At 46.9% G+C, this 13,558-nt stretch overlaps 1 protein-coding gene across 1 annotated transcript in view; it reads left to right on the top strand.

Annotated features, from left to right (window-relative positions):
* Positions 1–13,558, top strand: part of Prep (prolyl endopeptidase) — a 109,450-nt gene that overhangs the window by 58,477 nt on the left and 37,415 nt on the right. Inside the window, exons 8-9 of the mRNA XM_059272440.1 lie at positions 5,706–5,897; positions 9,983–10,180. Of these exons, the coding sequence (XP_059128423.1) occupies positions 5,706–5,897; positions 9,983–10,180 (390 nt within the window). The remainder of the gene's footprint in view (positions 1–5,705; positions 5,898–9,982; positions 10,181–13,558) is intronic.

Genomic DNA, 13,558 nt, shown 5'->3' with positions numbered 1-13,558 from the left:
AAAGGAAAATATAGTCACAAATTGTGCAGGAAAATGGATGGACTTAGAATGCATAATATTCAGTGAGGTGTAGCTGGAGAGTTTTCTCTCCGGGTCCCGCCAAGCCCCGGCAGTCTGACAGCCCACTTATAAAATAAACACACAGACGCTTATATTATTTAAACTGTTTGGCCTAATGGCTCAGGCTTCTTGCTAACTGTTCTTATATCTTAAATTAACCCATTTCTATAAATCTGTACCTTGTCACGTGGCTCGGGGCTTACCGGCATCTTCACATGCTGCTTGTCATGGCGGCGGCTGGCAGTGTCTCTGACTCAGTCTTCCCCTTCCCAGAATTCTCTCCTCTACTTGTCCCGCCTATACTTCCTGCCTGGCTACTGGCCAATCAGCATTTTATTTATACAGAGCGATATCCACAGCAGTGAGGTCACACAATCTCAGTAAGGAAAAATACACAATTTCCCTCATGGGGAACCTAGCCTATTGTGTGTGTGTGTGTGTGTGTGTGTGTGTGTGTGTGTGTGTGTGTGTGTGTTTGTTTAAATATATATGTGAATATATTTTTATTTGTGTAAACAAATATATTCATATATATTTAAACAAAGGTATACATGGGTGCAGTATAACATAGAACAGAGAATAAGAAAGGCTAAACGTTAGGGGGTGTTGTAATGAACACAAGTTAGAGGATATAAAGCTAATTATTTTTCTAGTTCCGACTATCACTCCTTCATGGATTTTTCAGTTTTGGTGGTAGTAAAGTTTGTAAGACATATTTGTGAGTGTGAAATCCAGTGTGAAATTCCACAGCTATTGTGTGTCTGTCCTTACTATGTAGAAGTCCATTGAGATGCATATGTAGACTTTGGGTCTGGTTAATTCTGTGTGTGATGCTTTTGAATTCCAAGGTTTTTTTGTTTTTTTTTTTAAATAATGAAGTTAATTTAAATGAAAACATTTTAAATTTTACAGCTGTTTTTATACAAATATAGCCGCAGCTGGATTCTGATGTGCCAGACTCACAGTGTCCCTTTACAGCTAGTCAGCTCTTGAGAATTAGTGACATGCCCACAGGCTTGTCTGAGGTGTTGGTGTTCAGCAGAAGCTGAGTGCGTGAGGAGCTTGGCCTGTGTGCACACTCACCTGTGTGCACCACAGAGCCAGAGGTCCATACTCAGTGGCTTCGGGTGGGTTGGGATCGTGATAAATGCCATTGTCTCCGTGACCTTTTCAAGCAGAAACCATAAGAAGGTTATGTTGTGAAATAAATGTTCACATCAAGAAATGCTTTATTGGTGGGGGGATAGTTAAAGAATCTGACATTTCACTGGATCAGGATTTGGTGTCCACAATTGTCATAGTCCAAAAAATAGAGTTTTATCGTTTTTGCTAGAAACAAATGAAGCTTTCTGATTATCTTCACATATTTGATTGGCAGCTAATGACTTACACTGTTGTTGCTCTAAGACATGAGGGACGGTGTGTGTGTGTGTGTGTGTGTGTGTGTGTGTGTGTGTGTGTGTGTGTGTAAAGCCTTGTTTTACATGAACAAGTTTACTGAGTACTCGTTTGAGGGGAGCAATTTGCCCCGTAAAAAGTTAAAAAGTATATTTGTGCCTCATATGCAGCGTTTAACCTCACACGGAGCATAATTGTAAGGTCTGGTCTGGGAGCTTGTCTGAGTGTGCACTCTGAGTAGCCTTTGGGCTGCAACAAAGTACTGTCAACACTTCTGCAGGGATCTCCAGATACACTGTTGTTGGCAGAAAGGGACCAGAAGTCATAGAGAACAGCAATGGGGTGAAAGCAGGCGCCCAGGGGCAGAGATGGGCCGGTCTCAAATGTTTCTGCCGGGGAAGGGGATGGACAGTGAAAGCTGTGTGCTTTGCCACTGTTGAGGGCAAATGCTGGGGTGATTGATAGGTGAAACATCCAGTCGGGGAAGGTCTGAGATGTGTACTAAGGAAGGTCTACCTTGGCATTAGTGATGGAGCCATAGACGAGATAAGTATTTTCCCAAGATGCATGAGAGACACTGACCTTCACATGGAGGCCACAGCGATGCCTCTGAGGTCTGGAACTCTACATGCCAAGAATTTAAAGTGTTCCTATGTTGGCTATATTTGAAGAGGCAAGCAAAAGGAAATACAGACCTTCCCTGGAAGATTGGCCCTTTAACCCAGGCCCCAAGGGGTCCCACAAAGAAGGTTCCAAAGGATAAGATCAGCATCACACAGTCAGAATCTTCACACAGAGACATTTGCTGTCATGAGAAGTGGAGTCAGTAGACACACTAGAGTGGGATTATGAGAAGTGGAGTCAGTAGACACACTAGAGTGGGATTATCAGATCCCTAGTGTAAAGTGTGTTAAACACACTTTAAAAGATAAACCATCTGCATAATGCTGCTGTTAAAAAACAGAACAAAAACCTTAGAAGCATAAGCAAGAAATAAAGACTGTGAATGACCATCAGATTAGAAAATTACTAATACTTTTAGTAGAGCACATGGCCATTATCATTATGAATACAGCTATTAAAGAGGAGATTAAACATAGCAAAGGAGAGATTTAGTGAGAGAGAATATAAATATAAAGAAATCCTAAAGTGCAGCCCACCAAATGTGGAAAAACTTGAGTTATTAAACTTCTCTACAAATGATAAACTACAGATTGGGAACAGCCGTTCTGCAGAGGACAGCTTAGTGGGGGTAACGGGGTGAAGAATGACTGGTCTGAGAAAATGCCGTAAGAATGACGTGGCTATCTCAATAAATACCAGAGTATACGTTACAACAGAACATACTACTAGAGATAAAGCTTCATGACCTCCCGTGAGTTTTGTTTAAGTCTGATAATTCTGGGGTAGTAGCTAGCAGTCTGACCTCTAAGTCTAGGGAGCACGTGAACACAGACAAGTTAAAATGGCCCCACAACTGTCACACACGATTATTTGGCCTTTTTGTGGCAGATAGAATGAGTGGCATAATCCCATCGGATGCATAGAACTGAGCGAGCGGTGTGAACAGGGAATGGTCCCAGGATTATTTGACACATCGTTCCCAGTGACTTCAGCGTGTTCTTCAGTTATGTATAGAACATAGTTTGAAGTCAGAAGGCCGTTAGTAAGTTGAAAAGGATCCTGTGAAAGATGTGAGGTGCAGAGGGAGCGCTTGCGTGCAGATGTGAGGTGCAGAGGAGCGCTTGCGTGCAGATGTGAGGTGCAGAGGAGCGCTTGTGTGCAGATGTGCGGTGCAGAGGAGTGCTTGTGTGCAGATGTGTGATGCAGAGGAGCGCTTGTGTGCAGATGTGTGATGCAGAGGAGCGCTTGTGTGCAGATGTGAGGTGCAGAGGAGCGCTTGTGTGAAGATGTGTGATGCAGTGAAGCGCTTGGGTGCAGATGTGTGATGCAGAGGAGCGCTTGTGTGCAGATGTGTGATGCAGAGGAGTGCTTGTGTGGGGACAGTGAAGCACAGCCTTTAAAGGAGGCAGAGCTACAGTGCTGTGAAGGTGCTCGAGGGACAGTTGGGTCGGTTGGTGTCACGTCACAGAAGCCCCTGCATTGTCGTCCTCGTGCTTTCTTTTTCCAGCCAAGTTTCAGAATGACGTCACATTCTCTGCCGACCTTCCTGGGCTACGTTTCTCTATTTCCAGTGGATTCCTTGTCTCTGAAATATTATTCTTCACACTTAGGGCAATGGTGTGTTTTTATTTTAATGTTTCCTTAGAAAAAGCTCAACGGTTTTGTTGTTTTTGTATAGACCCCGCATTTCGTGCTAGGTACATTCCTGGGTGTTCCAAGCTTGCCTCTTCTGTAAATGAAGACCCTCTCTCTGTTTTCAGCAGGTTATTGCCAACATTTAGGGAGGCTTAAATTTTTATTTTTACTGCTTTTTTTTTTTTTAGTCTTAATTCAAATTACTTTTAAAAAATAATTTCACTGAATTTTTATTGTGGACTAGTTACTAACAGTCACTTTAAAAATGATTTTTCATGTTTCCTTTGACTCTTAGTTGATGGTTGAGGAAATAACGCTAAACAGAATGAAAAGATCATTCAAGATCCTGAAGCTAAACAGTGGGAGAGCTGGGATTTTGATCCAAATATGTCTGGCCACAGGACTGGGTCTCCTGTGCTGGAATTACACTTTCCCTGAGATGTTTAATTCAACAACACATTATGGAAAGGTATTCTGTGGGTACAAATAAGACACAGGTGTAAAATGTAAATAGTTACTGAAGACACTGGGATAGAAGTGAATTGTCCAAATTAAAATAGAAGTTTGCTGTGGAATTGAAGTCAGGAGATGTTTGGAGAATATCTAACGTTGTAGAGTTCTTTGATGTATACATTTTCTAAGATGTTCACTGAGCCTGTGTGTCAGGTACATCGTGAAACAGGTGTCTTCCAGTGAGCTTCTGATCCTTAAAGGGGGTACAGAGCCAGGATGATAGCAAATGTAGTTAAGATGTTCAGTGATGACCACTCCATACCAGGTCTTAGGAAGAAAGGACTGGTAAGTGTCCCAGCTTCATTGAATACACCTTTTATTTGTGTCTTCAAAGTGCCTGAAGCTGAGTATGAAGTAGCAAGTAAAACCCACAAGGAATCAGCTGTTAAATCAGCTCTATCTTGAGAGAAATGTCACCAAGCGTGTGCCTGTTAGAAGTGCCCAGCCTTTTGAGAGTGTGTCAGGCAGAGGACACAGCCTGTGGCATGCCTGATTAGCACTGTGCCTGAGTACCACTGTGCCCGAGTACCGCTGTGCCCGAGTACCGCTGTGCCCGAGTACCACTGTGCCCAAGTACCGCTGTGCCCGAGTACCGCTGTGCCCGAGTACCACTGTGCCCGAGTACCGCTATGCCCGAGTACCACTGTGCCTGAGTACCACTGTGCCCGAGTACCGCTGTGCCCGAGTACCGCTGTGCCCGAGTACCGCTATGCCCGAGTACCACTATGCCTGAGTACCACTAGCGCTCAGGAGGTGGGTGAGGCAAGTGTTGGAAAGTGCCCAAGTTGGCTTAGGTCTGAAAAGTCTGTTGTGTGTGGACTTTATTCAGAGTGTGATGGGAAAGGCGCCACTGTGGACCAGGTTAGGGTGTTAAGACATTGTGCTGTCTGGAATAGAGTAAATCAAGAGTGGCCGTGGGACAGCCGGGCAGAAAGCTAACACTATAGGCCAGAGCGCAGACTTGGCCCTGCTGGTGTTCCTCACGGCCTGACCTGTGCTCTAGCATGTTTAGCAGCATCTCTGATCTCCGCCACTAGATGGCAGTAGCAGTCCTCACCTGCTAAGTCACAGCAACCAAAATTATCTGTAGACTTCAAATGCTGCTTGGAAGAGGTGTGTCTGTTGTCCTGGTTGAGGACCACTGCGGTAGAACAGGTGGTGGCTGATGAGGACACTGTGGGGTGGCAGGAAAGGCAGGCTTTGATTTGAGACTTGCTCGGCAGAGGATTGAGCAGGTGTGTGGAATGGTAGGGCAGGAGACAAGGTCTTGCAGTCTCCCCTTAGCACCAGCGTTTTCAAGCACTCCGTGGTGTCCACTCACAGCTAGCCCTTGCTCATTCCTGCGTGTTGGAACTTCCAGTACCATATGTGTCTTGAGCTTTATAGAAAGGAAAGAGTCCCTCACCTCCCTACGTAGAAACCTGCATCATTTCTTACAATATCAGAGGTGACAGGAGTGCCTTGTCTCTTCCCAGGAATCCTGAACTGGGTAAAATTGATAGACAACTTTGAAGGAGAATATGACTACGTCACCAACGAGGGGACAGTGTTCACATTCAAGACGAACCGCAATTCTCCTAATTATCGTCTGATCAACATCGACTTCACGGACCCTGACGAGTCTAAGTGGAAAGTGCTTGTTCCAGAGCACGAGAAAGATGTCTTAGGTAAGAACAGTGGCTGCTTGGAAAGTGTGCCTGTGAGAACATTGACAGGTCGGTCCACTTCACGGTCTGGTGACCAGTTCGTCAGGGCAGAACCTTTGGCTTGCGATTATTAGGAATGTCGTGCTTAAATAGCACATATTGTCTGATAAGAAGAGGGACCCTTCTTAACTGAAAGCTTTTATATCACCTTTGGCTGTTTGTTTCTACCTCTTGTAAATATGAGGGTGGATTTCTAGCCATCTTGCTAGAAAAGACAATAGACTGCCCCTATATTTAATTGAAAGCTACCATAGGCACTTACTCATTTGATCGAAAATGATACGCTGACTTATTATAAATAAGTGCATGAAAACTGAATTTATCTAGATGACTCACTAGTCTGGAGAGAGGTTTTTACACAAAAGAGTTCAGTCTTTCAATGTACTTCACTGAAGAGTTTGCTTGTGGGAAGTGAGCATCTACAGTAAGTTGACTGAGGAACTCTAAGGCCATTTAGAAGTACATCATATGTAGTGAAGAGTCACGCCCAGGCTGTAGAACAGCCCCTTCTCAGCCAGAGCACGCCTGCAATGTGTTGTCCAGTGCATTACATGTGTGTGCAGCCATGAAGACCCAGGTTCACATCTAGACCTGTGAGAAACTCCTCCCTGTCCACCAAGTTTGGCCGAAATTTCTGATAATGCTGGAGTGGACAGTGGAGAGCTGACCTCAGGATCACAGGTTCCCATGGCATTTCTCACTGTGTCTTTTTCTACAGTCTCTGTGGTTCTTGAGGAAGCCCAGTTTGCTTGGGCTTCTCCCCAGCCTTGGGCATTGGGCTACCCCTCCACCCTCTGGTGATAATATCCCTACCTTTAACCCCCAAGCCAGTGTCAGACACACCCCAAGACAGCCCCACCTGCTCTTCCCTGCAAAATCCACACCTGCAGCTCGAGAGCCGCAGCTCAGCCCAGGTTTTCCATGAAGGTAGCAGCTGGGCATGCCTCCCTGATCCTGCCACAGTGTAGACATGCCAGGCGGTAGTCAGGGTAGTGTTTTGTCTCTCCCAAGCTTCAGTAAATAGAAGAGACTAACCCTGCCACTCAGCATGGGGAGAGACACTTATAGCATACCAGGAGTACCTTCCTGTCTTCTTCAAAAGCATCTACTCTGACCTTCTTCTATATTTGGATGCTGCGTTGGTCACAAGCTGTAGAGCAGGTGCTGGACCATTTCATTCCCTCGAGCATCCTCAGGCCAAAACCCTTTCAATGTTACTTTGAGACCTGGATGACTTCTGTCTGTACTGAGGCAGAACTATCCACACGGGGTGGGTATAGCCAGGAGCACTACCGAAGAACCATGCTTGGCCCTACTCTGTGGTTGACCGCATATGTGGGTGAGTCTAAAGGATCCTGTGGATGCCTAAGGCTTTGTGTAGGTGCCCTGGTAATTTTTTAGGCACAACTTAGGTTGGAGTGATAATTCTTGTAGAAGGAGTCTTCATGGATGCTGTCCGTGTTTCCTAGCCATCTGAATTTTCTACCGTTGTGTTAAAACACATCCTTTCTCATTTATAAATTGAATGAAGTGCAGGTAGTGGCTGGAGATTGGGGGTGACAGATTTCCTTCTGTGGGCTCTTTAGGCCAGGAGGGGAAGCCTGGAATATTCTCTGCACTCATCACTTCTATAGGAGCAAAGTTGTCAGTACACCATCAGCGCAGAATGCCCGATTGAGAAGACGGTCTAGAGCAGACTCAGAGGACAGCTACAAAGTCAGAGCTTTTATTTATGACACTCTACAAATCTCCTGTCCTTTTCCTACTCACTTGGTCTGTTGTATAACTTGGATGTTCTCGTGGTTAGCACAGCTTGATTATTCTCTGACGGCTGTAATTTACTCCATTTCCCCCCATGCTGCTTTCTTTAGAGCAGTAAGTCACATGAGCACATGAGCTGTGCTGCAGAACCGATCCACTCCTAAGCAAGCTACTTTTGGATATGTGAATTCTTAGTTAGCTTTGGCTTCGGAAAAGTTTGTGCAGTAATCAAAGCTCCCCAAGATCGATGCCCTGATGGTCCTCCCTGTGGCCAGTGTCTTGATGTTCTCAAGAATAAGTACTCACATTCTCAGTGTGAATTACCAGTTTCTTGGGTTACGAAAATAAGCAATGTCGAGAACCGCACCATGAAACCCAAGGAAACCTTGACCTTTCGGTATATCTGATCCGTGGCTTTCTGCCCTGTGACTTCATCCCTGGCTGTGGATGGCATGTCCCTGCTTCCGGCTGGCTTCTGTGTCTGCCATTCTGCCCCTTCCTTGCCCTTCTCATGCTGTCCGTATAGCTCTGCTGCTGAGCACTGAGCTCTTCCTGCCTGGGCCGTGGGAGGAGCTGACATCTTTCCCTCGCTCTCCACATCCCTGTGTCCACTTGACACTCTTGGAAAGAGAGAACCTAAATTGAGGAACTGTTCCCGCTGGCATGTGGGCTTGTCAATGGGACATTTTCTTGATTGCTGGTTGATAGAGGAAGGTCAAAAGCCCACTGTGGATGGTGCCAATTCTAGACAGGTTCCTGCCCTTGGTTTCCTGCAATAACAGACTGTAACCTGCAGGCCATGGAAAGCCTTTCCTCCCTAAGGTGGTCTTGGTCATGGTGTTTTTCACAGAAACTGAAACCAAGCGAGGAGGCCGTGTAACGTGGAGTCTGTATCTTCACTTGGCTTCCGGCTTTGTCCCCGAGGTTCTTCCTGACGTATCACAATAATGTTCCTCTTATTTCCCTCCAGCCTTCTGCAGGCGTCCTTTGTTGTGCATTTACCTGTCAGCTGCATCATCCTGTACTGTCCTTACCTGGGCCTTCCTCACAGCTGCCTCCTCACCAGTGGCTAACCAAGCTCCCACTTCCCCACAGCTCACCAAATGCCTCAAGACAGACCACCAGCACATCACCATCCTCAGAAACTAAATGTCTTTTCTGAGTCTTCAAAGTGGATTGCCTGTCTTTACGGGGTTCCCGTCTGCCTCTCCCGATCCTCACTCCTTCAGGCTTGCATAGAGTCCTCCGCTGCCTTCACTCTGGCCTTGTGCCCCCAGAAGTCCTCCCACCCCACCCCTGCACTCCAGACAAAACTCATTCCTTGCTGAAGAGCTCGTACTTGTCTTGGGTCCTCAGCCAGTAGCATTTACGTCCACATTTTTCTGTTGTGTGGTCACGGGTGTGTCTGTGCCAGAGTGATCTCTGTCCCCTACTTGTGTCTCCAGGACCTTTCAGGGTTTCTGATGACACACTGAGGGCTTAGTACATGTCTGTACTAAGTACAGAATTATAGTACACTCTTACATACATGGAATATGATTTGACTTTGTTCTTTCCCTCTCTTTATCCCTTATAGCATGATATCAAATATAAGATACGTATGTAGGTATTTTCATTTCTTCCTGTTCTTTTGACTGAGCCAATCACCTTATATGAGGGAAAGCCTTGTTCTGACTCAGAGTTGTAGAGGTTCCTGTCTGTGGCAGATTTGCTCTGTTGCTTCTGGTGAGCCATAGTGGGAATTCTAACTTAAGCTTCACACCATCAGAAGTAAACCAGGAGGAGGAGGGAAGGCGGGGGGGGGGGGGGGGGACGGACTCACATCTTCCAGGACACAGTCCCATATAACTAACTTCCTTCCACTTTGGAAGGTTCTACCTTCTCCCCCGGCCCCATGGGCTGAGGACCACGCCTTCACACATGGGCCTTCAGAATACCCTGCTGCTCTGGTTTGCAGCGGGGATATTTACAGCCACGTGTCTAGTGTCCGGTCCGCAGGACTCATGTAGCCGTGGGTAGCCATGAGTGCAACCTAAACGCTCCACAGTTCTCAAGACTGAGCTTTGTTTTGTTGTGTGTTGTGTTGTCACAGTGAGTGCCAAAGGTGGATGTGGCAGCTGTCACCATGCCGAAGACTGGGGGCGGGGTTAAAACAGATCCTAAATGACTTGGGAAGTGTCCTGATGGCGCACACCGGAGGGCTTCAGCGCTGCTATCCAGTTAAATGAGTGACATGTTCTCTGATTTTCAAAGTGGCATCTGGTTTTCTCTCTGTGGCATTTCAGAGTGGGTGGCTTGCGTCAGGTCCAACTTCCTGGTCTTGTGCTACCTCCATGATGTGAAGAACATTCTGCAGCTCCACGACCTGACCACAGGTGCTCTCCTCAAGACCTTCCCACTGGACGTGGGCAGCGTGGTGGGGTACAGCGGGCGCAAAAAGGACTCCGAGATCTTCTACCAGTTCACGTCCTTTCTGTCTCCAGGTGAGAGGTTCTTGACTGGGGGTGAGGTGGAGTCTTCTGGGAAATGGCAGTACGATGATGTTTGTACCTAACACAGGTTAGACTGTAGACAGAGCCACTTAGAGCAAATCAGGTTTTCAGAACAAAGGAAAAGAAAAACTGTGTTCCCACTAACTCCGGCTGGGGTGGAAACAGTTTTTATTTCTTGTTCTCAGTGCCAAAAATGCAACTAACCCTTAGTCCAGGCCTTGTTCTGCACAAAGACTCACAGTGTAGGTAACAGCGACAAACCCCATGAGCAGCCATACCCAGCTTACAGAATGCCTCCCAGAATAAGCTGTAGTTCTGAAGGTGCATGGAAAGAACGTGTGTTATCTTGGATCTGATGGGAAAAGAAGATGCTTCAAAGATGAGATTTTACACTTCCTGGTATGAGTTCATTTTTCCCAAAGTAAAGTAATTCTGTCTTACGCTCTCTGTGAGGCCGGTCACATTCATCTTGCTTTGTGTGGACTTTTTCTCTCCTCCACCGGATAGAGTTGTAGCCACACGTACATCGTGTTTTTCCCCGGGAGTCTGCTCAGTTGGCAGTTTGTAGCTGACCAGGCAAACCCTGTCTTTAAAGCAGTCTGGCTGAAGAAGCTCCCACACTTGTTGTGTTCATTTGCCAGGCTCCTCGGGAGCACTTCCTGCCTCTGTGATCTGTCACCATTGTGTGCTGCTGGGGAGAACCGGCAGGTGATGATGAAGTGACCGTCCTCCTTGGGATGTGACCAGATTGCAGTGATGCCTCATCCGGATGCAATTCTCTTTGAGCCTCTGAGTCCATAAGAAATCTTAGCGTCGTGACAGGCTGGTGACAGGGCTATTAAAGCTGAGAGAGTGATGTCCGTCAGTAGGTTGGGGTGCGTCAGGCTTTACTGCCCAGTACCTTCCAGGGGATTGAGAAGAGCTAGGACAGGAGCCCAGGAGTGTAGAAGCAGGCCCAGAGCTGGAAGTCAGGAGCCCTGACCTTTCCCCCTGCATCCCCAGAACCTGGAGCTCAGCAGTAACCAGTGAGCAGAGGCAGACGGAATCCCCATCCCTGGTGTCATGGGACCCACTTTTTATTCTCAGGCTTTCACTGGTTCTAGACATTTTACTTTCGACTCTCATGTCTCCCATCGTTTAAATGAATGAAGGACAGAGAGGAACACAGACAAGGGGTGACTCATCTGCTCTCAATAAAATTCAGGGTCTCGGGGCCCGTAACCACCTCCAGTGACCCCACGTGACCGTTTATTTCAGGAACAGGATCATCATATCAGAGGGAGGGGGCTTGTTGTCCCTGTGGGAAGTGATGTTTCTGTGCCAAGTGATGAAGTGCTGCCTGTGGCGGTGGCTGTGAAGGTCGGAGAGAAAAGTGTGCTCCTAGTTGCGTGCTACTGGCTGCTTCCAAGGAAGCTTTAATTTGTTACTGTAATGCTCCGTTTGTCTCCCTGCCTCCTCTCGCCCATTTCCCCCATTCTTCCCTTTTCTCTGAATGTAATTGATACCTAAAACCCGAGAGTGGAGTTTCCAGACTCGGGCCTTCTAAAGCCAAGTGCAAAGCAGCCATCAGGTAATTAAAGAAGTTCTTGGGAAAGCAAGAACCCTGTGAATATACACATCCAGACACAGATGGTATTCGAAAGATGGCCTGTGCCGGTCTGTAGATTAGCTGCTCACTACTGCAGTCAGTAGCTGAGGCCTGAGATGATAAGTACAGCCCCAGCTTCCCACTGTGAGCATGTGTTACATCTAGCAAGGACATCAGCTGACGTCATATCCCATGGTGGTACGTGGTAAGGACACATCTTGAGCTGAGACCATTTGTGACTTTTGCACCGCAGGTCCAGCTTGGGAAGAAACAGGCAGTCAGGACAGTCTGGAACAGGATACAGTGACTCCCTGTGACACAGACTGCTTAGTACTTGAACTGATTAATTTTGTACTTGTGGAAGCGTAGGGGTTGCCTGGGGTTGCCTTCAGCCAGATTTGAGCTACAAAGGACAGATTTGAGTACACCAGGTCAGCAGCTTCTAGGCCAGCTCTGGGAGGCAGAGAAGAAAAAGACTTTCACATGTTTTGGAAAGACAGAAAAACCTTTTAAGAGCCTTGGCTTTCATGTTTTGTTTTTACTCCCTTTTTATAGCATTAAATCCAGCCATGTCATATAGCAGATAAGATACCTACCTGAGTGAAGGAACCCCGTTGCCTTCTCTTCATGTGGACAATGTTGGAGATCCCTCTGGCCCTTTTTCCCCAGCTCTTCCCAGTGCTCTCTTCCCTAACTCCCTCTTCTCCCTTCTCAGCCCACACCAGCTGCTCTCCCTGTCTCCATCCTCAGCCCACATCGGCTGCTCTCCCTGTCTCCATCCTCAGCCCACACCAGCTGCTCTCCCTGTCTCCGTCCATCCTCGGCCCACACCAGCTGCTCTCCTTGTCTCTGTCCATCCTCAGCCCACACCAGCTACTCTCCTGTCTCTGTCTATCCTCAGCCCACACCAGCTGCTCTCCTTGTCTCTGTCCATCCTCAGCCCACACCAGCTGCTCTCCTTGTCTCTGTCCATCCTCAGCCCACACCAGCTGCTCTCCTTGTCTCTGTCCATCCTCAGCCCACACCAGCTGCTCTCCTTGTCTCTGTCCATCCTCAGCCCACACCAGCTGCTCTCCTGTCTCCATCTTACTGTGGGAATGACATCACTTTCATCAGGGAACATCTTAAGGCCAGACACTCCTTCCGTAATGGAGTTCTTCTTTCAATCTTGAATTCACTTTTTAGACAGCTTTCTGCTGTTTGTGGTCTAGAATGTTTTCTTCAAGGCCACTTCCCTGTCCTTTCCCTACATGATCAGGTGGGACATGATGTATCAGTAGGTTACAGTAGTTCACTTTATAATATTAAGAATGTGCAGTAGACTAACCTGGGCTAACCCAGATGACTATACACAGGGAATATTGATAACATACATTTATCAAAGAAACCATCAAGCTTATGCCTCCCTCCTTCATGGAACCATTTGTGTGCATTTATACAGAATGGAGGGAAGTATGGGTCACTCCTTTTAATGATAACCAGCCTCTAGTTGTGTAGTCATTTCATTCTGCTTTTAGAATTGTATCTCAGCTTATCTGAATAAACAACAATGTAGAATCTGCCTGCTCCTCTCCGTCTTTCATTAGGGAATTCAATTCCAGTTCCTGGTGGCTTGTCTGAGCTCTTAATTCTAGCCCCTAAATCCTTCATATTTGTGGTGACATCAAGGTGAATCAGGTGATCACGTGGCACGTGCTTGCTCTTTATTCCGTCTTGTTTTTGTTGCAATATTTGGAGCATCTTTTTCTCCCTGATGCAGGGGTGTGTGTGTGTGTGTGTGG

This window comes from Peromyscus eremicus, chromosome 8b (genome assembly GCF_949786415.1).
Source record: "Peromyscus eremicus chromosome 8b, PerEre_H2_v1, whole genome shotgun sequence".
NCBI classification, from domain to species: domain Eukaryota; kingdom Metazoa; phylum Chordata; class Mammalia; order Rodentia; family Cricetidae; genus Peromyscus; species Peromyscus eremicus.
Note: the sequence above shows the minus strand (reverse complement) of the source record. Positions and strands in the feature narration are given on the sequence as shown.